At 56.3% G+C, this 19,158-nt stretch overlaps 2 protein-coding genes across 3 annotated transcripts; one reads left to right on the forward strand and one right to left on the reverse strand.

The window, feature by feature from the left end:
* Nucleotides 1-1,496: 1,496 nt before the first annotated feature.
* On the reverse strand, nucleotides 1,497-4,980 carry KISS1R (KISS1 receptor). Its single transcript, XM_059695264.1, has 6 exons — nucleotides 4,653-4,980; nucleotides 3,800-3,924; nucleotides 3,139-3,274; nucleotides 2,683-2,915; nucleotides 2,118-2,504; nucleotides 1,497-2,075 (listed from the first exon to the last, which is right to left on the reverse strand). Exons 1-6 carry the CDS (start codon nucleotides 4,894-4,896, stop codon nucleotides 1,965-1,967), a joined length of 1,236 nt encoding a protein of 411 aa, XP_059551247.1. The 5' UTR covers nucleotides 4,897-4,980; the 3' UTR covers nucleotides 1,497-1,964.
* Nucleotides 4,981-9,986: 5,006 nt separating this feature from the next.
* On the forward strand, nucleotides 9,987-18,414 carry R3HDM4 (R3H domain containing 4). 2 transcript variants are annotated; one of them, XM_059697412.1, is made up of 8 exons: nucleotides 9,987-10,147; nucleotides 14,092-14,246; nucleotides 14,863-14,987; nucleotides 15,410-15,533; nucleotides 15,687-15,772; nucleotides 16,194-16,279; nucleotides 16,365-16,420; nucleotides 17,392-18,414. In XM_059697412.1, the coding sequence occupies exons 1-8, from the start codon at nucleotides 10,065-10,067 to the stop codon at nucleotides 17,493-17,495; spliced, it is 819 nt and encodes a 272-aa protein (XP_059553395.1). In that variant the 5' UTR covers nucleotides 9,987-10,064; the 3' UTR covers nucleotides 17,496-18,414. The 2 variants fall into 2 exon arrangements, with proteins under 2 accessions (XP_059553395.1, XP_059553396.1); XM_059697413.1 differs by lacking the exon at nucleotides 9,987-10,147 and adding an exon at nucleotides 10,254-10,727.
* The last annotated feature ends 744 nt before the right edge of the window (nucleotides 18,415-19,158 follow it).

Raw genomic sequence — 19,158 nt, forward strand, 5'->3', positions numbered from 1 at the left:
TGCAGACCCGAAAGGTCCCGGGGGTCAATTCCCGTCAAGGGCACGTACCTCGGTTGCAGGCTCCTTCCCAGCCCTGGCCCTGGTCAGGGCGTGTGCAGGAGGCAACCAATCAATGTGTTTCTCATATTGATGTTTCTCTCTGTCTTTCCCTCTCTCTCCACTCTCTCTAAAAATCAATGGAAAAATATCCTCGGGTGAGGATTAAAAAACAACATGATGTTCTAGCCTCTCAGTCTCATATTAATATCTCCACAAACCTGGGTGGTTTGGGGCGCTATAATGTCCCCACATAATTGGGGAGGACTGGGGCCTTCCAAGATATGGGCAGATGTCCCGCAGGGCTGTTTGGGAGCCGGCACTCTGCCCCCTCTCCCCAGCAAGCACATGCAGCCCCACCCCCCAAGAGTGGGGTCCCCCCCCCCCACACACATACTTCCACCCCAGCTGTAGGATGTGATGGGATTGGGATTCTGACAGCTCGGGGTGGGAAGGTGAGGCTTTGGGACTCCTGAGCCCAGGCCTCAGGAAGCATGCAGTTTCTGCCTCTTCTCCGCAGTTTCTGCCCAGGAATGTCTGATGTTCCTGCCGGCCATCCAAAGGCCTCCTAGGAGCGCACACTGGCCACTAGAGGGAAACTTTCTCCCAACTTCCTGGCCCAGCCAACACCACATGGTCACAGCACCACCGGCTGGAGGCCCATCACCCCACAGAATAGTAAGAGATGACGAATGGCTGCTGTTCTGAGACGCTCGGTCTGGGCCAGTTTGTTACACAGCGATCAATCCTGCCTCTTGCACCGCAGCCCCATGGCCTGTGCCCCAGGGAGGTTTCCCAGACTCTGGGTAGCAATAATAACAGCCTGTTCTGCCATTTTAAAATGCACAACGTGTTCACATTTAAACTTTTTTAGTTATTGGTTTTATTTTTTTAATGTTTTTTTTTAAAATATATTTTATTGATTTCTTACAGAGAGAAAGGGAGAGAGAGAGAGAGAGAGCTAGAAACATCGATGAGAGAGAAACATCGATCAGCTGCCTCCTGCACGCCCCCGACTGGGGATGCGCCCACAACCAAGGTACATGCCCCTGACCGGAATCAAACCTGGGACCCTTCAGTCCGCAGGCTGACGCTCTATCCACTGAGCCAAACCGGTTTCGGCATTAATTTTTTTTTTTTTTTTTTTTTTTTTGATTTCAGAGAGAGGAAGGGAGAGGGAGAGATAGGAATATCAATGAGACAGAAATATTATCCATAGGCTGCCTCCTGCAGGACCCCTACTGGGGATTGGTGGGCTTTATTGATTGATTTGGGGAGGGTGGGTGGACATCAGTTTGTTGTTTCACGTATTTCTGCATCTGTTGGTTGATTCTTTTTTTTAATATATATTTTATTGATTTTTACAGAGAGGAAGGGAGAGGCATAGAGAGTTAGAAACATGGATGAGAGAGAAACATCAATGAGCCACCTCCTGCACACCTCCTACTGGGGATGTGCCTGCAACCAAGGTACATGCCCTTGACCAGAATCGAAACTGGGACCCTTCAGTCCGCAGGCCGACGCTCTATCCACTGAGCCAAACCGGTCAGGGCTGTTGGTTGATTCTTCTATGTGCCCTCACCCGGGATTGAAGTCCCAGTCTGGACGTATTAGGGTGATCGCTGTAACCAACTCAGCTACCTGGGCAGGTGTGTTTGAATTTTAATATCGCTGACAATGGGATGAATCTTGTGATCGTACAGTTAACCGAGTGAAAACGTCTATTGGGGCTTCCTGGAAAGTTCCAGACGGTGCCAGCATCAAAGTATCTTCAGTGTCAGGACATGCAGAAATAATGATCACAACAGCAACAACTGCAAACATCACAGCCAATTTGTAACACACGTTACAAGAGGACAAGACATTTTCACCAAGATTATCTTGGACAAAAATGAAGATACTAATAACAGAATAACGGCAACTGCGGTTCAAGCAACATCTGTTCCAGAGGGGGGCCCACCTCGATTCCACCAGAGTCGGCTCAGAGAGGGGCAGCATGTTCCCTCAGGACGCACAGCCGGCACCGCCCTGGCCCGCTGCTTCCCGGCTTCGGCTTCGACGGTCTGGGCTTCGGCTGCGACGTCCTGGGGTCGCAGAGGGAGGCGGGGCGGTGCAGCTCCGCGTGGGTGGGGGGCGGAGAGACCCGAGGGCCCAGACCGCGGGGGACACCGGGGGCGCCTGGAAGCGCCAGAGCAGACGCGGCGCAAGGCCTGCCGGAAGTGCGAGCCCAGGAAGGCGTAGAGCAGCGGGTTCAGCGCGGAGTTGCTGTAGGACATGCAGTGCGCCCAGATCTTCAGCGCGTAGGCCGCGTAGCTGCGAGGGTGCCAGGAGCCCGACGGGCCCAGTGCCTGCAGCACCAGGAACACCTGGATGGGGCCCCAGCAGGTAGCGAAGAGCAGGACCACAGCCGCCACCAGCCTTGACACCTTGGCCCGCACAGCGTCCGCTCGCTCCGCCAGCATCTGCCCCTGGGGGTGCGGGGGGCGGGGGGAGGAGAGGCTGTGGGACCCTCCCCCCAGAGCTGCCCTCCTGGGCCCCTCAGATTCCCGCACTGGGTCACCCCCTCAGATTCCTCAGAGGTGCCTCCCCACCCCCCACTGTGCCCATCCCAGCCTGGCTACTCCTCCCACCCACCCAGCGGCGCACCTGCCGGGTGCTGTCGGCGGGCGCCGGGCTCACGGCGGCCCGGCCCAGGTGGCGAAGCATGGCCCCATAGCAGGCACAGGTGGCGACCAGCGGCAGCAGGTAGAGCGCCAGCAAGTTGTAGAGCGCAAAGGCGCGCTCCAGGGCGCGGCTGGGGAAGGCCTCGCTGCAGTAGGTGCGCGGCCCGGGCGAGAGGCGGTGCAGGGCGAGCACCGGCGCCGACACGGCAGCGGAGCCTGCACCACAGGCACAGCTGCAGACCTTGCCCGGGGGCGAGGGCCAGGAGGGGGCCCGGGCCCTGGTCTCCCAGGAGCCTCCCCAGTCTGCTCGCTCAGCGCTTCTTCGCAGGGAGCGCTATGGCGCGCATTTCCCGACGCCCAGAGAGAGATGGCGAGAAGGAAGGCGCCCAGGGCACGGGGACTTGTCCCCCCACCCCGTGTGCTCCCGCGCTGCACTCACCCACCCAGATGCCCAAGCTGACTGACAGCGCCAGGCGGGGCGTGCGGCGGTGCAGGGCGCGCAGCGGGAACACCGTCACGTACCAGCGGTCCACACTCATGGCGGTCAGAGTGGCACACGTAGCCTGTACCGAGACCTGGGAGGGCCGGGAGCTGGGCGTGGGCCGCCCCCATCCCACTCCCCGCCTGGTTTGGGGCCTGCCTTGTCTGTGTCCACACTGCGGGCCCCCTCTCCCCCCACACAAATGTCCAAACACACAGGGCGTGTCCTGGGGGGGTCTTGGGGGACACAAATTGAAGGGTCAGGAGAGGGGCAATACCAGAGAGGACCCCAGAATAGTGAGGGCTTGAGGGCGCCATCGGGGGCCTTCTGAGACCCAGAGACTGAGGCAGGGAGTGGCAGAGCCATCCTAGTGACAGGTGGGACAAGAACCGGGATCCCCCTCCAGTGCTCATCTCCAACACCCAGTGCCTCTCTGTAGCCCTGCCCGACCCATTGCTGGGGTCCTCCGCCCCCCACCACTGGATCTAGGCTACACCTCCTCCCAGCCTATCCACCAGCGGATTCACCCCCAACCCACTTCCCCCTGTGCCCCATTCTCCCCACTGCACTCACCTGCCCACACCCAGACCTGCCCCTGGCTCCCCAGCCCACAGCCCACCTGCTGAATATAGTTGACGAACTTGCACATGAAGTCACCCAGCACCCAGGCAGGCAGTGGGTAGAGTAGGGCGGTGAAGGGCACACAGCACAGCAAGAAGGTCATGTCCGTGGCTGCCAGGTTGGCTGCAGGAGGGAGATGTTCGGGCTCTGGACGTGGGGCGCCGGGCCTCCGCCACCCAGCGCGTCTGGCCCAGCTCCCTAGCACTCACCTTTGTCTGAGTGACCAGCAGGGCAGCTCCAGAAGGCCCCTACATCCTTCAGTCTCCCCCTTTATATTTCAAACATCCCCACACCGGCTTCACAGCTATTCAAGCTTCAGTGGGCCCCGCTCACCCCTGTCTGGGCTGGGAGAGCCTGAGCAGGCCCCTGTCCCTCTGAGCCTCAGTTTCCTCCTCGGCAAATTGGAGACAGTGGTGCTGGCCCAACACCCGCCATAGAATGGAGAACACGAACTGAGCACTCACCTGTATGGTAGGCCATCCCATGACACCAGGGTGCAAAGCGAGCCACTGTGGCAGGAATGGCAAACTGGGCGCCCAAGGACCAAGCAGTCCCTCCCCTCCACTGCTTTTATTCATCGAATACTGTGTCAGAGACCACATTTCAGCGGGCATCTTCCTCGAGGGGCAGGGGCGAGCTCTCCAACCCTTTAACTGCTGCCGCACGAACCCTCCAACGCCAGTTTGCGACCTCTAGCCTAAGGCACAGGGCCAACCGGGAAAAGAGCGGAGACCGGCGGGGGAGCGTCCTCCCTGGAAGGGCCCGGGGCACCGCTAGGGGGCGGCCCCGCCATTCCCTCGGGGCGACAGGGGGACTGGCAGACGCGCAGCGCGCAGCGCCGAGGTGCTCACCTATGTAGAAGTTGGTCACCGTGCGCATCTGCTTTTGGCGGCAGATGACGAAAATGACCAGCGAGTTCCCGGTCAGGCCGAGCAGCATTAGCGCGCCGAAGAAGAGCGGCACAAGCCAGGCGTCCACGGACCGCATCGCGGGGACCGGGCCGTCTGAGGCGTTGGCGCCACAGCCCGGACAGCCCGAGGCGTTGGCCAGCGCCCACCAGGACGCATTGGGCCCAGACGTGGCCAAGGCGCGCATGACTTTGCCGCCCTCTTTCTATCGATCGCTCTCCGGGACGTCCGGGGATGCCCTCCCCAAACCCCGGGGAGGATCTCGGCTGGAAGCCACCAGTTTGGAAGGTGGCTCCCCGGGACTCAGCGACTCAGCGGCGCCTCTGCTCTTGCCGCAGCCGCCTCGCATTTATACCCCATTCCCCGCCTTGTCCCCGCCTTCCTGCCTCTCCTGCAGGCGCTCTTGCTCCTTCCCTGCCCGTGGCCCTCCGCACACACGCCCGCCCAGCAACCTTACCCCCATTCTCTCCTCCCCCTGAACGGCAGGGGGAGAGCACTGGAGAAGAGGGACTGGAGGAAGGGTTGGGGCAGAGCGGGATGGGATGGGGTAGGCTGCTGTGCAGACTGGAGGGACCCACCCTGACCAGGGGGTATGGACTCACTGCCCAGGTTCTGGCGGTTAGAAGATGCCTCTTCTTTAAAGAACACAATCTCCCTGGATTTGGGTTGCTGCAAATCAGACCCCTTAGGCATGTCCACCTCCCAGCTCATGGGCAGCTATTGGCAGACACCTGTACCGCTGGTGGTAGGTGCCCGGTGGTGGACGCTGTTGTACCTGAAAACCCACACCTAGAAATGTGTGGTACCAGGATGGTCGCCATTGTGGAGTACTTGGCAGCAGAGAATAAGATGCTACCATTTATATAAAAAGACTAAAATGGGGGAGAAATGAATAGCTATGCACAGGCATCAAAGCACATCAACTCAGAGAAACCAAGATGGCGGCACAGGTAAACACAGGAAATTGCTGCCTCCCACAACAAATTCAAAAATACTACTAAAAGACAAAACTGGACATCATCCAGAACCACAGGAAGGCTGGCTGAGTGGAAATTCTACAACTAGAAGGAAAGAGAAAAGCACACTGAGACTCAGAGGAGGTGTGGAAGTGCAGAGGTACGGAGGCGCACCCGGCAGGGGCTGGCAACAGAGGACACGGCTGTCTTTTTGAATTGGGAGGGAGTCACAAGCCCCCGACTGCTCTGAGCTCCAGTTCCGGGTGAGTCTCTGGGGACCTAGACTCATACGGGGAGAAACTGGACTGTCTGGCAGCAGGCAGAACTCGGAACTCAAGAGCAGCTTTCTCTCAAAAGTGCTTGCAGCGATTACCAACACAGGGATGCATAAAAAATGAGGAGACAAAGAAACAGGTCACAAATGACAGAAATGGAGGAAAGCAAACGACTGGATATAGAGTTCAAAACCACACTTTTAAGATTTTTCAAGAACTTTCTAGAAACTGCTGATAAATTTAGTAAGACCCTCAAAAAGACTGGTCAGACCGCCGATAAATGTAGTGAGACCCTCGAGGTTATGAAAAAGGACCAACTAAAAATTAAGCATACACTGACTGAAATAAAGGATATTATGCAGAGTTCCAACAGCAGACTAGAGGATCGCAAGAATCAAGTCAAAGATGTGAAATACGAAGAAGCAAAAAACACCCAACCAGAAAAGCAAAATGAAAAAAGAATCCGAAAATATGAAGATAGTGTAAGGAGCCTCTGGGACAACTTCAAGCGTACCAACATCCGAATTATGGGGGTGCCAGAAGAAGAGAGAGAGCAAGATATTAAAAACCTATTTGAAGAAATAGCGACAGAAAACTTCCCCTACCTGGTGAAAGAAATAGACTTACAAGTCCAGGAAGCGCAGAGAACCCCAAACAAAAGGAATCCAAAGAGGACCATACCAAGACACATCATAATTAAAATGCCAAGAGCAAAAGACAAAGAGAGAATCCTAAAAGCAGCAAGAGAAAGACAGTTACCTACAAGGGAGTACCCATACGACTGTCAGCTGATTTCTCAACAGAAACTTTGCAGGCCAGAAGGGAGTGGCAAGAAATAGTCAAAGTGATGAATGCCAAGAACCTACAACCAAGATTACTTTATCCAGCAAAGCTATCATTCAGAATTGAAGGTCAGATAAAGAGCTTCACAGATGCCGAGACCGGTTTGGCTCAGTGGATAGAGCGTCGGCCTGCGGACTGAGGGGTCCCAGGTTCGATTCCGGTCAAGGGCATGTACCTGGGTTGCGGGCACATCCCCAGTGGGAGATGTGCAGGAGGCAGCTGATCGATGTTTCTCTCTCATCGATGTTTCTAACTCTCTATCTCTCTCTCCCTTCCTCTCTGTGAAAAATCAATAAAATATATTTAAAAAAAAAAAAAAAAAAAGCTTCACAGATAAGGAAAAGCTAAAGGAGTTCATCACCACCAAACCAGTATTATATGAAATGCTGAAAGGTATCCTTTAAAAAGAGGAAGAAGAAGAAAAAGGTAAAGATACAAATTATGAACAACAAATACACATCTATCGACAAGTGAATCTAAAAACCAAATGAATAAATAATCTGATGAACAGAATAAACTGGGATTATAATAGAATCAGGGGCATAGAAAGGGAGTGGACTGACTATTCTTGTGGGGGAAAGAGGTGTGGGGGATGCGGGAAGAGACTGGACAAAAATCGTGCACTTATGGATGGCAGTGGGGGGGGGTGAGGGCGGAGGGTGGAATGGGAACTGGGTGGAGGGGAGCTATGGGGGGAATAAAGAGGAACAACTGTAATAATCTGAACAATAAAGATTTAATTTAAAAAAAAAAAGCACATCAACTTTCTCCAGGGGGGAGTACAAAGAGCCAGGTGGAGAGGAACGTTTCCTTGTTTGCCCTTCTTATACCTTCAAAGTTATTCTGGAGAACTGAGAATAAAAACCAGGGAAGAGAAATCCATGTAGGATGGTAAGAGGAACGGGTTAGATGGAGATAGAGGAACTGTGTGGGGGCAGCTGCTGAGGTGAAGGAGCCTGAGGGAGCACTCAGCAGGTGGCTGGGCCTTCCAGGTGGGGGCTCTGGGGAACAGCAGCAGCTCATGGACAGGCCAAGGGCCCAGGAGGTTGGAAGAAAGTGCAGTCCAGACTCTCTGGGAATGAGGCCCGGTCAGGTCAAGGCTCAGGCTGCTTACTCTAGGACTGGCCCATGTATCGAGCAGCTACTCATCATGGGCCCGAGCAGGAGAGCAAGCATTTGTAGCCCCAGAGCCCCCTCTCCACTCTTCCTTCTCTCCTGATGTGTAGCACCATTAATTTCTTTTGCATCTTTGCACATTTATCTACATGAAGGCACATGGTATAAGCTCTTCGGGGGGGGGGGGGTTTGAATTGTTCCTTCTCCTTTTTTGTCTCCTCCCTCCGTTGCTTTTTTAAAAAAATTTCCCCATCACCATTTATCCCATCTATGCCCTCTTCCACCTCCACCCACCCCCACGCCTACAATCTCCCCCCTTGCTCCTTCTTTGTTAAGATAATCAGGTTATTTGTTCTGTACAATTTGCACCCGACTAGATCTGGCGGGTTGCATCCCTGTGATGTAGGTTCCCCACTTTCCTTGTAGACTGAAGGGTGGAGTCTGGATGTTCGAGCAGGTTTAATTCTGTGCTCTAAGTCCTCCCATGGCTCCCCAGTGCCTTTGGGACCAAAACCAGAGCTGTCAACACAGAGCCACTGGACTCAGGGGTCTGCCCCTCCCCTCTACCTCTATTCCCCTTGCCTCCCACTCATCTCCCTGCTCTGGCCACTCTGCATTGGCTATTTGTTCCACCCAGAGGCTCCTCTTCCTCTCCCTGTGGGTGAGGGAGGGGTCTGTCTTGGTCACTGCTGGGTCCACAGAGCCCAGAGGCGGCCCCATGAAATAGGCATCTGTCAAATGAATAAACCCAAAATGGCAAAAGTGGTGGGTGCTGACAACCTAATTTTTTTTTTTAGGTTTTTTTTTTAGTCCTCACCCAAAGATATAAGTGCGTTTTTAATTGATTTTTTTAAAGGCAGAAAGGGAGAGAGAAACATCCATTGGTTTGTCTGTGCCCACACTGAGGGTCACCCCGCCCCCCCCCCCCCCCCCACACACACACAAATGTCCACTCAATGCACACAGGGCATGTCCTGGGAGCGTCTTCAGGACCCACAAATGAAAGGGTCAGGAGAGGGGTGATACCAGAGAGGACTTCAGAATGGTGAGGATTTTTAAAAATATATATTTTATTGATTTTTTACAGAGAGGAAGGGAGAGGGATAGAGAGTTAGAAACAACATGAAGAGAAACACCCATCAGCTGCCTCCTGCACACCTCCTACTGGGAATGTGCCCGCAACCAAGGTACATGCCCTTGGCCAGAATCAAACCTGGGACCTTTCAGTCCACAGGCCAACGCGCTATCCACTGAGCCAAACCCATCAGGGACAGAATGGTGAGGATTTGAGGGCACGGTTAGGGGTCTTCTGAGACCCAGAGACTGACACAGGGAGAGGCAGAGCCATCCTAGGGACAGGTGGGGCAAGAACCCGGATCCCCCTCCAGTGCTCATCTCCAACACCCAGTGCCTCTCTGTAGCCCTGCCCGACCCATTGCTGGGGTCCTCCGCCCCCACCACTGGGTCCAGGCTACACCTCCTCCCAGCCTATCCACCAGCTGATTCACCCCCAACCCACTTCCCCCTGTGCCCCATTCTCCCCACTGCACCCACCTGCCCCCTGGCTCCCCAGCCCACAGCCCGCCTGTTGGATGTAGCTGACCTCGGGATTGCACCCAACACCTGGGTGTGCGCCCTGACTCAGCCACCACCTGTTCGTGTCCGGGACGACGCTTAACCAACCGAGCCACACCGAGCGGGGCCCGACGTCCTCATTCCAGAGGTGAGTAAACTGAGGCATGCAGCCGGTGCTCGGGGGCTACACTGCCATCAACGACAGGGGGGAGCTGGGGGAGGAAAAGGCCGTGGGTGCCCGGGGAGGGGAGGGGAGGGGAGCGAGTCATTCCTCCGTCCCTCCCCGTTACCCGGCGTCAGTTTCCCCTTCCCCGGGGCTGGCGCCCCGCCACGCCCGCAGCCTGGGTTTGTGGCCGCCGAACCACCACCCCCGCACCCCCTCATTTTTTCAGTTTCCCCCTCGGTCTCGTTGGGGCTGGGTGCCCCCTCCCACCGCAGCCCGGGGTTTGGCCGCCTTCCTGGCAGCGACCCCGCCCCGCACGGCCAGCCCCCGAGATCCGCCCCGGCCCGCCCCCCGGGTGGCCGTCACTTCCTGCCCGGCCCGCGGAGGCCTGGCCGGTGGCGGCGGCGGCGGCGGCGACCTCCGAGCCATGGTCGCCCTGGAGAACCCCGAGGGCGGCTCAGAGGAGGCGGCAGTGACAGCCGGGGTCGTCCCGGGCGGGCGGCGGACGCTGTGAGCGCGATGGGGCGGGCGGGGCGCGCCCCCCCGGGGCTCCGGGGCTCCCTTCCCTCCACCTCCCGCCCAGCCCCAGCCCCAGCCCTCCCGCCCCCTTTCCTCGGTGACACATCCAGACGCCGGTGGGAGCGGGGGGCTTATTGTTTCCGCGTGTTTCCCTGGGAAAACCCCATTTCCGACCCGCCGGGTATTGCTGGGGCGGAGGGCGCACCCCGGCGGGGGTGGGGGGTGAGGACCCCGGGGCCCTGGAGTCCCAGGTGCCGAACCGCCTGGGGTCCCGGGAGCACCTGTGACCGCTCGGCCTGGGGCCGCTGTGTGGTGTCCGCAGGCTTTTGTCTGCGCGCGGGGTTCCTGTGCCCAGGCCGGGCGCTCACCCCACAGCCAGGGCTGGCTCCCCACCTGGATTATCAGCGCCTTCCTGGGGGCACGGGGTATATGGGTTTATCTCCGGCTACAAACCCAGCTTAACCGGGGGTGGAGGGGCTTAAAACCCGGTCCACCGGAGCCCGCCTGTCCTCGGAGGGAGCCTGGAAGCCGGTGGAGCGAATCCATATGGGTGTAGACACCCCTCCCCCATGTGAGTGTGGATCCGGTGGGTCCCAGATTTCCTTTGAACCCTGGAGTTTAGGCAGAAACACCAGGGTTCAAAGGGTGTGGTCCACCCGTCCCGTGCCTCAGTTTCCCCACTTGTAAAATGAGATAACAACAGTGGCCTCAGAGTGGCTGGGGGTCAGTGACCCTGTGCCCCCTGAGGTGCCCAGCACAGGAGTGTCCATTCTTTCATTATCTTAGACATCTTATTATTGTAATTTTATTATTATTTTTAAAGGATTTTATTGTCTTATTATATTTGTTATTACTTTGTTGTTATTTATTATTAGCTTGTGTTATCTAATCTGGGCATTTACCTGAGGCCCTACTGATCTCTACATATATCGGTATTTACCGGGATGAGAGATAATACCTCTTTTAAGAGGCCTTAGCCTGGGTATTTACCTGCCAGGTGTGTTACTCTGACCTGCACAGGGTGCCCCTCACCTCTGTGTTTTGGGGGGTGAGGCCATTGCTGGGTGGCCCCACCCAGCCTGAGTCATCTCTACCCTGAGCCCTCTTGGTTTCCTGCTAGGGAAGTAGGTTCCTCTCTTGCCCATCCCTGAGGGGGGTGGGGGGGGGACAGGTCAGAGGTGATTTTTGCCCAGGGCAACAGTGTCAGAATTCCCCATTTCAGGGAGCAGAATTGGGGGCAATAGGGTCTGGTCCTCCCAAACCCAACCTGACTTAGCAGCTGTTCACCATTGGGCCTGCCCACTGGGCACACATTTCCTGAGGACTGTTGGTCCAGGAAGCCTCGGGTGCCCGCTCTGGATCCTCAGTCTCCCCATCTGTAGAGTGGTCTTTTGGGTGGCACAGAGAGCAGATGAACAGCTATTGAGCACCCGCTGTGGGCCCAGTGGTGGGGACGCAGCAGAGACCAAAACGACGACTTCCTCGTCATGTGTCCTCTTTGCACGGGTCTAGCAAGGAAGGTGAGGATTAAGGAATAAACACATACATGGGCCGGCTGATCTTGGATCCAACTGGCGAAGCATGCAAACGGGCTGATTGGGCTAGTGGGGGCTGAGGCGGCTTCTGGGGAGGTGACATTTGAGCAGAGGCCAGAAAGAGCTGGGAAAGGGTGCTTCAGGCATAGGGCTCAGCACAGGCAGAGATCCTGAGGTGGGTTGTTTCTGGCTAGTTTGAGGTACATGGAGGGAATCCATGTGGCTGGAGCAGAGGAAGCCCCCAGAGGAGAGATGGGGTTGGGCATTGATGTTTTGCCAGGTAGAGATAATTTTCTATAGAGTTTACACTGATAGTCAACACCCCTCCCCCCAGCCTTTATAACAAATAAGAATTACTGGGAAACTGTGCCCTGCCCCCTTTATGCCTTGTCCTCTCTGTGTCTTGAGTGGAGGGACCCAGGCTCCCCGTAGCCACATGTTTCTTATCTCCTGCTGGAATCTGGTTGAAGTTAGCAAGCTTGAATGGATGGTGGACTCATTTGACAGTGCTCAGCTCAGCACTTGAGGCCCATAAGAGGGTAGTAAGCCCCCTGAATGACTGGGGACAAGGCAGACAGGGTCTCCAACACCAGGCCAAGGAAGAGCTGGGCCTTTCTCTGACAGTGCTAGGGAGCCACGGGTGGTGGTGGAACAGGGGAGGGGCCTGTTGGGTCTTAGCTAGGTGGGCTTTCGTCTGAGGAACCCACCACAGATCTCTGTGAACCCATAAGTGAAACAAGACGCTTCCTTTTGTTGTATGTGGGGGTTCTGTTCAGACTCAGGTTCAAATCTTAGCTCTGCTCCTCCTCTGGGGGTGCCAGGAAACCCTTTTTCTCAAAGAGCCCATGCCATAAGGGCTGGAGCTCTCTCACTGAGTCCTGCCCTGCTCTCATGTCTGATAGCTCCCCCCAGGATGTGGCTTCTGTTATCTGCCCAACCAGGCTACCATCCTGGACTCTGTCCAGCTCCTGGAGTGGAGACCGAGGCCCTGGAGCCCCAGGGAGGCCATGGGTGAATCTGGAGGTTGGGGTGGGCGTGCTTGAGCCTCGGGAGTCAACTCTCAGGTCGGATCCTGTGCTGACTTGATATGTGAATGCTCACCCCAGGGATGTTGCTATGATCATTGGTGTGGCTGAGGGGGTGAGCTCCCCATCACAGGAGGAAACCAAGCAGATGGGGGTTGGGATGCCAGGGGAGGGTGCCTGTCCCAGCTTCTCTTGGCTTTGAATGTCCTCTCCCAGACTCACAGGCACCCACAGGTATTTTCTGGGACATCTGATGTAGCAGTGTGTGTGTGTGTGTGTGTGTGTGTGTGTGTGTGTGTGTGTTTTGAGCACCTACTGTGTGCCAGGTTTAGCTGTGAGTGCCCTAGGAGAGGTTATGATCTATTGGGAGAGGTGAGGAGTCATCAGTGGAGAGTAGAATGTACGGTGATCCAAAAACCAAAGCAATAAGGTATTAAACGGAAGAGGTTGCAGTCTCACTGAGGAAGTTTCAACAGAAGCCAAAAGGAAGTGAGCCAGTGAGCCATTTGGAGTCTAGGGGACTGTGTACCAGGCAGAGGGCACAGCCAGCACAAAGGCCCAGAGGTGGGACTGTGCCTGGCTTTTTGGAGGAGCAACAGGAGATGACAGGAGTGAATGAGGGAAGGTACATGGGGAGGGGGATCCTGGCACCCCAGACATTCAAGGGCCAGAATCCACTATTGCCCCGCACTGTGAGGGTTTCTGAGCCCAGCAGGGACCAACCATCCTGTGGTTTGGTGTTGTCAGGGACTGACCAGAAAGCCCCAGCACCCTCTTGCCTTGAGGTTTCTATCCGAGAGCCCCCTGCTGCTCCTATGCACCTGGCCTTCTGGTCCCCAGCAGGAGGCTTGGTGGCCCTGCTAATCCATCTCCATAGTTAATGCCATTTGCTCTGAGGAGGGCAGATTAGCTGGAGGGGGGCACCCCAGCCCCCTCCCTGGTCCTGGTCCCTGGGCACATTGGGGAAGCTGGGCTCAGGCGAATCACGTCTTTGAGAAACTCCCAGAGGATGGTGGTACTCAAATCCGTATACTCTGGGCCTCATCAGCTTGCAGCTAAAATCTGGAAACCTGGGGGAGAGGGGAGCAGCTTTTCTCAGCCACCCACCTGATGTGTGAATTCAGGCAAGGGTCTTCTCTGAGCTTCCGTTTACTAATCTGTCATCACCATTATGCCTGCATTTCGGGTGATGTGACGATGAAACAAAAATGTTAAGGGTCCAGGGCTGCATACACGGCAGGGGGTGAGCTGCCGTTGCTGAGGGGGACCAAGCAGGTGAGGACTATGGTAGAATGGCAGTGGTAGGGTTCTGCCTGGGCGTCCTGGCCTGTCTTGGCCCTGAGGACTGCTCCCCGCCCTAAACCCTGGCCCACAGGCACCTCTCGGGATGCCTGCCCGCTCTAGCTGGCTCCCAAGTGAAGAGGTTCTCGGCCTCCAAGCGGAAGCAGCACTTCATCAACCAGGCCGTGCGGAACTCAGACCTTGTGCCCAAGGCCAAAGGGCGGAAGAGCCTCCAGCGCCTAGAGAACAGTGAGCAGGGGTCAGGGGTCCCTCCTGGGGGTTCCGAGGTCTCCGATGAGAATGGTATGCATGTTGGAATTATCTGCTGCCCTTACCATGGGCCTGACCCTGAGCTGGGCAATCCTGGGACTGGGCCAGAGGGAACTTGAGGCATTGGAGCCGGGGCTTTAAAGGGTGTGTAGGAGTTCAACTAGGCAGGGAGAGGTAGGAGGACTTCTGGAGGCTGGATGGTTTCTGTACCTTCTGGGAGAGACAGTTGGAGTGTGGAGGTGGGGAGGCTGGTACAATCCAGAGAATAAAAGCTATAAATAAAGAGAAGTTAGAGTGTCAGCCCAAGTACTGAAGGGTCTCGGGTTTGATTCCCGGTTAAGGGCACATACCTGGGTTGCTGGTTCAATTCCTGACCCCAGTCAGGGTGTGTGTGGGAAGCAACCAATAGATGTGTCTCTCTCACATCGACGTTTCTCTCTCTCTCTCTCCCCCTCCCTCCCTCCCATTCTCTAAAAATCAATGGAAAAAATATCCCCATGAGAATTAACAAAAAATATAAATAGAGAGAGAGGGAGGAAGCCTGGAGGGCCCCAAATGCCACACCCCAACTCAGAGACCATCTGTTTCCATCTAGCCCAATACCTCCTGACCCTGCTGAAGACAGATGGGGACACACTTGGTCCAGAGGATGGGGACCTGGCACCCCCCGCGGCACCTGGCATCTTTGCGGAGGCCTGCAGCAATGAGACCTATGTAGAGGTGGGGCTCCCTACGCTCTCGCTCACTCCCTCTGCTCCAGCCACACTGTTTCTGTTCTGGCTCCCACCACCAGGCATTGCCTGTGCCAGTGCCTCCACCAGGAGTCCCCACCTACCTCTGGTCCCTTGATGGATGCCCCTTCAATCTGCCTCTGGGTCCCCCAGACCAGGCTGGAACCCCACACCCCACCCCAGAACCTCCCAACACCCATGACTCATCTGCTCATCTATATAGATACCCGTCCCCAGACAAGCAGGTCTTCAGGCGTCCCATGAACTAAACTCCTGGCGGGTCCTGTGGGCAAAGGTGTCCACAAGGAGTATTTCCATACACTTGGTGGCCCGCTGTGTGCATTGGCCAGATGGGGAAACTGCCCCGAGATGCACCGTCACTAGCCCAGCGCCTGCCTGCCTCTGTTCCAGGTCTGGAATGACTTCATGAACCGCTCTGGGGAGGAGCAGGAGCGGGTCCTCCAATACCTGGAGGACGAGGGCAAGAGCAAGGCCCGGAGAAGGGGACCTAGCCGGGGGGTGGACCGGAGGAAAGGTGCGGCCTGTATGGGGTGTGGGGGGGACCCAGACTTGTGAATAGGGGCCTGGCCTAGTGTGGGGGGCGGGACTAGGACAGGCGGGGAGGAGCCCGGTGGGGTGGGGCAGGCAGTTTGCTTCAGCTGCCGCCCAAAGCCTTGGACTCTTGCAGAAGACCCAGCCTACACCCCCCGCGAGTGCTTCCAGCGCATCAGCCGGCGTCTGCGAGCCGTTCTCAAGAGGAGCCGCATCCCCATGGTGAGTATCAGGCTGGGCCTATCTTCCCCCACCTGCCTGTCTTAACTTTTCAGTTGGGGGTGGCACGAGGGCACCAGTTACAGAGGCACGTGCTGCAGTGGAAACAGGGTGGGATACACACCCGTGTGATCAGAATGCAGGGCCCAGGGCTGGTCAAGGGTGGGAGGGTCATGGGCAATGAAGGTGGGCACTGCAGGATGTGTAGGAGTTCACCAGGCAGAAGGTGCAGGCATTCAAAGATAGGAAGATTTCTAAGTGCCTGAAATTCTTGGCACTCGTTACGTAGCCTCATGTTGCCGGTCAGAGGCCACATTTGAACCCAAGGCTTTGAGCACTGGAGACCGTCCTGGGCATGGGGGTGCCTGGCCAGCCTGGCCCAGATCTCAGTGTCAGCCTGACCCTGGGCCTGTATCTCCTGCAGGAAACGCTGGAGACCTGGGAGGAGCGGCTGCTGAGGTTTTTCTCAGTATCTCCCCAGGCCGTGTACACGGCCATGCTGGACAACAGGTGACCCGTGGGGGCAGGTGCAGCAAGCTCCCTCCACGTGTGCCATGACTCCAGCCGTGGCCATTCACCGCCCATTCCTCCACAGCTTCGAGAGGCTCCTGCTCCATGCTGTCTGCCAGTACATGGACCTCATCTCAGCCAGTAAGTGCCCGGCAGCTCTGGGACCCTCCCAGTGAGCCAGTTCTGCCCATTCTGCCCACAGAAACCGAGGCTACCCGGGATCTGTTTACTCAGTGGGAGGCCTCTGGGGGCGTGGGGGGAGATAGCCTGAACAAAGCAGTGGTAGTGGAACTCTGCGTTAATTCATCAGAGCCCCTGTGGTCCCGGCCTCACACAGGGCGGTGCTGTGGACACAGACCCCACCTCCATCCACATCTTCAGAGCCAGAGGGAGAGAGGGGCCTCTGTGAGGGTGATGAAGCTGAGCTTCGAGGGGACCCCAGGGTCTGCAGGGTCCTCATTCAGCCATACTCCCCTCTGCTGTGCCACCCATGACTTCTGGCAAGTGCCCCTTCTTGGGGCCTGTGTCCCCAGTTATAAAGGGGGTGGGGGTGGTCTCGGGACACAGCTCTCTAGGGATGGTGCTTGTAGGCCTTTGCTGTCTGTCTCGCTGTTTCCTGCCCAGAGTCGCTTAGGAGACAGTTCCCATGGCAACCCCAAGATGGTTCATCCACATGCTTGTCTTTGTTCTCATAGATCAGGATGGATGGGGGGCTTGGCTGGCTGGGGGGTGCTTCTCTGCTGGAGTCCAGCTGTTGCCTGAACACAGCGGAGGAGGGGCCCTGGCAAGATGGGGAGCAGGAGAGAGGCAGAAGTCTCCAGGTGGGACTGAGCTTCAGAGTCACCCCTAGGGTAGGGATGGAAGCAGGCGAACTGGGAGGAGGCAGGACATTTGTTCCAGGCTGAGTGTACCCTTGGTCTCCGGCCTGTGTATCTCAGTGCATCAGTCTGAACATGGATAAGGAACAGAAAGGATGAAACGGTTGCAGATGGAAGTTCTGATGGATTTGGAGCTGTTATTGTGAGCCTGTTACGGTCAGCCAGACCCCAAGTGCCGGCTGGCCCTGCCTCTTGCATTCTTTTCATTCTTGCCCCACTTGTCACCTCTTGCAGGTGCCAACCTGGAGGGCAAAAGACAGATGAAGGTCAGCAATCGACATCTGGACTTCCTGCCTCCTGGGCTGCTCCTGTCCGCTTACCTGGAGCAACGCAGCTGATGCCAGCCTGCCCGCCCCCCCCCCCTTCCCTTCAAGATCCCCTATACCTCCACTAAAATGTTTGTTAATTTTAGAATTTGTCATGCTGCCCCCCTTGGGGTGGCACTCCCACCCAAGCCCCATCCCATCCCATCCCATCCCATCCCATCCCAGCTCTTCCAGGTAAATGCTGGCGCTGGAGCTGCTGTAGACTATACTGGGCCCGTAACTCCTTGCTCTGGTACTTGTATTTGGGTGGAGAGACCTTCAGTCAGCTTCCACAGCCCAGTCTGAAGCTTACGCAAGGAGGGAGAGGCTAGGTTTTTATCACTTTTAATGAATTCGGGATGATGTGTTGTAGATTTTTAAATTTTCCTTTTGGGAAGAAAAACCAAATACGCCAACTGATAAATTAGGGGCTTTGTTTTAGTCCCTGCTTGACTTCCCTCCCAGTTTTTGGCTAGAATTGGGGGGTCTCTGGGGTGCTGCCCCTCACTCCAGGAGCATTATGTGTTGTGTGTGCGTGTGCGTGTTATTATGCATGCTGGTGTCCTGCTACCCAGGACAGCAGCTGTGTCTTAAAGGCTGGTTTTACCCTCTTTGGAATGTGTGTTTCCTCCCCGGGTGCTTTTTGGTGGCTCTTGGGGCCCTGCCTGCTCTACAACCCCTCCCCCCACCTTTTCTCCTCTCTTCATACTGGGAGTCTGGGACTTCCAGCCAGAAGCCTCCACCCTCCCACTGCCAACTTCCCCTCTCCATGTTCTCTCACCACCACCCGCCCCCCCCCCCCAGCCTGACCCTGGTCTATAGCTTTGGGGTGTCACCCTGACCTGGGCCACAGAAGCAGGCCTGGGGGACACCCCTCCACACACTGCCGTATGTGTGGCTAGTTGCGCTTTGGGAGAAGTGAAGAATTCAATAAATTTCTGGTGCTCTGGTCTCCAGATGTGGGATTTTCTTTTGGGGCCGGGCGGGAGGCACAATAGGTGCTCAGAATGTGCTTGGGTCCTGATCGCTGAGGGCGGTGGGTCTGGGGGAAGAGCTGAGTTGCTCCTGGAGGGCGAGGCAGGTGGTGGGGAGGCTGCTGGGAGCATCCGGGCGTTGGCTCTGCCATCCTGGCCCTTCCCGGATGCCCAGGCTCTGCCACTTCCCAGTTGTTTGACCTCCAAAAAGTCACTAGAGCGAGGTTAGCTGGGGTAGACGGCCTGAAACACCACACCCCGCAATGAAATAACCCGCACGGAGGCTGAAAACAACAGGGGCTTGCCTCCCAGTTCTGAAGGCCAGCAGTCCCAACTCAAAAGAGTCCAAGACCTTGCTTCCTCTGGAGGCTCCAGGGAGGGTCCTTCCTACCTGTCCCAACGCCCAGTGGCTCTGGTGTCCCTTAGTTCCACCTCCCTGAAGGCGGAGACTCTACATTAATTATGGGGATTTCTGCCCAGGAGGTTTGTCTCTTCTCCCCCATGTATGGATTTATTCAGTCATTTTAAAGCAATGTGGAGGCATGGGTATTTACTTCTACTTTGGATTAGAATGCAGTACTACTTTGTTATGGAAATGATTCCAAGTTTGGCTCCCATGTCTGTCTGTCTCTCTTTTTTTATTGATTTCAGAGAGGAAAGGAGAGGGAGAGAGAGAAACATCAGTGATGAGAGAGAATCATTGATCGGCTGCCTCCTGCACG

Source organism: Myotis daubentonii, chromosome 5 (genome assembly GCF_963259705.1).
Source record: "Myotis daubentonii chromosome 5, mMyoDau2.1, whole genome shotgun sequence".
Taxonomy (NCBI): domain Eukaryota; kingdom Metazoa; phylum Chordata; class Mammalia; order Chiroptera; family Vespertilionidae; genus Myotis; species Myotis daubentonii.

Coding starts and splice junctions, on each gene's coding strand:
- KISS1R (XM_059695264.1), bottom strand. CDS start 4,896: ATGCGCGCCTTGGCCACGTCTGGGCCCAATGCGTCCTGGTGGGCGCTG. Junction 2,916..3,138: donor CAGCTTGGGCATCTGGGTGG/GTGAGTGCAGCG, acceptor CCTGTGGTGCAG/GCTCCGCTGCCGTGTCGGCG. Junction 2,505..2,682: donor CCGCCGACAGCACCCGGCAG/GTGCGCCGCTGG, acceptor CCGCACCCCCAG/GGGCAGATGCTGGCGGAGCG.
- R3HDM4 (XM_059697412.1), top strand. CDS start 10,065: ATGGTCGCCCTGGAGAACCCCGAGGGCGGCTCAGAGGAGGCGGCAGTG. Junction 15,534..15,686: donor GGGGGTGGACCGGAGGAAAG/GTGCGGCCTGTA, acceptor GGACTCTTGCAG/AAGACCCAGCCTACACCCCC. Junction 15,773..16,193: donor AGAGGAGCCGCATCCCCATG/GTGAGTATCAGG, acceptor TATCTCCTGCAG/GAAACGCTGGAGACCTGGGA.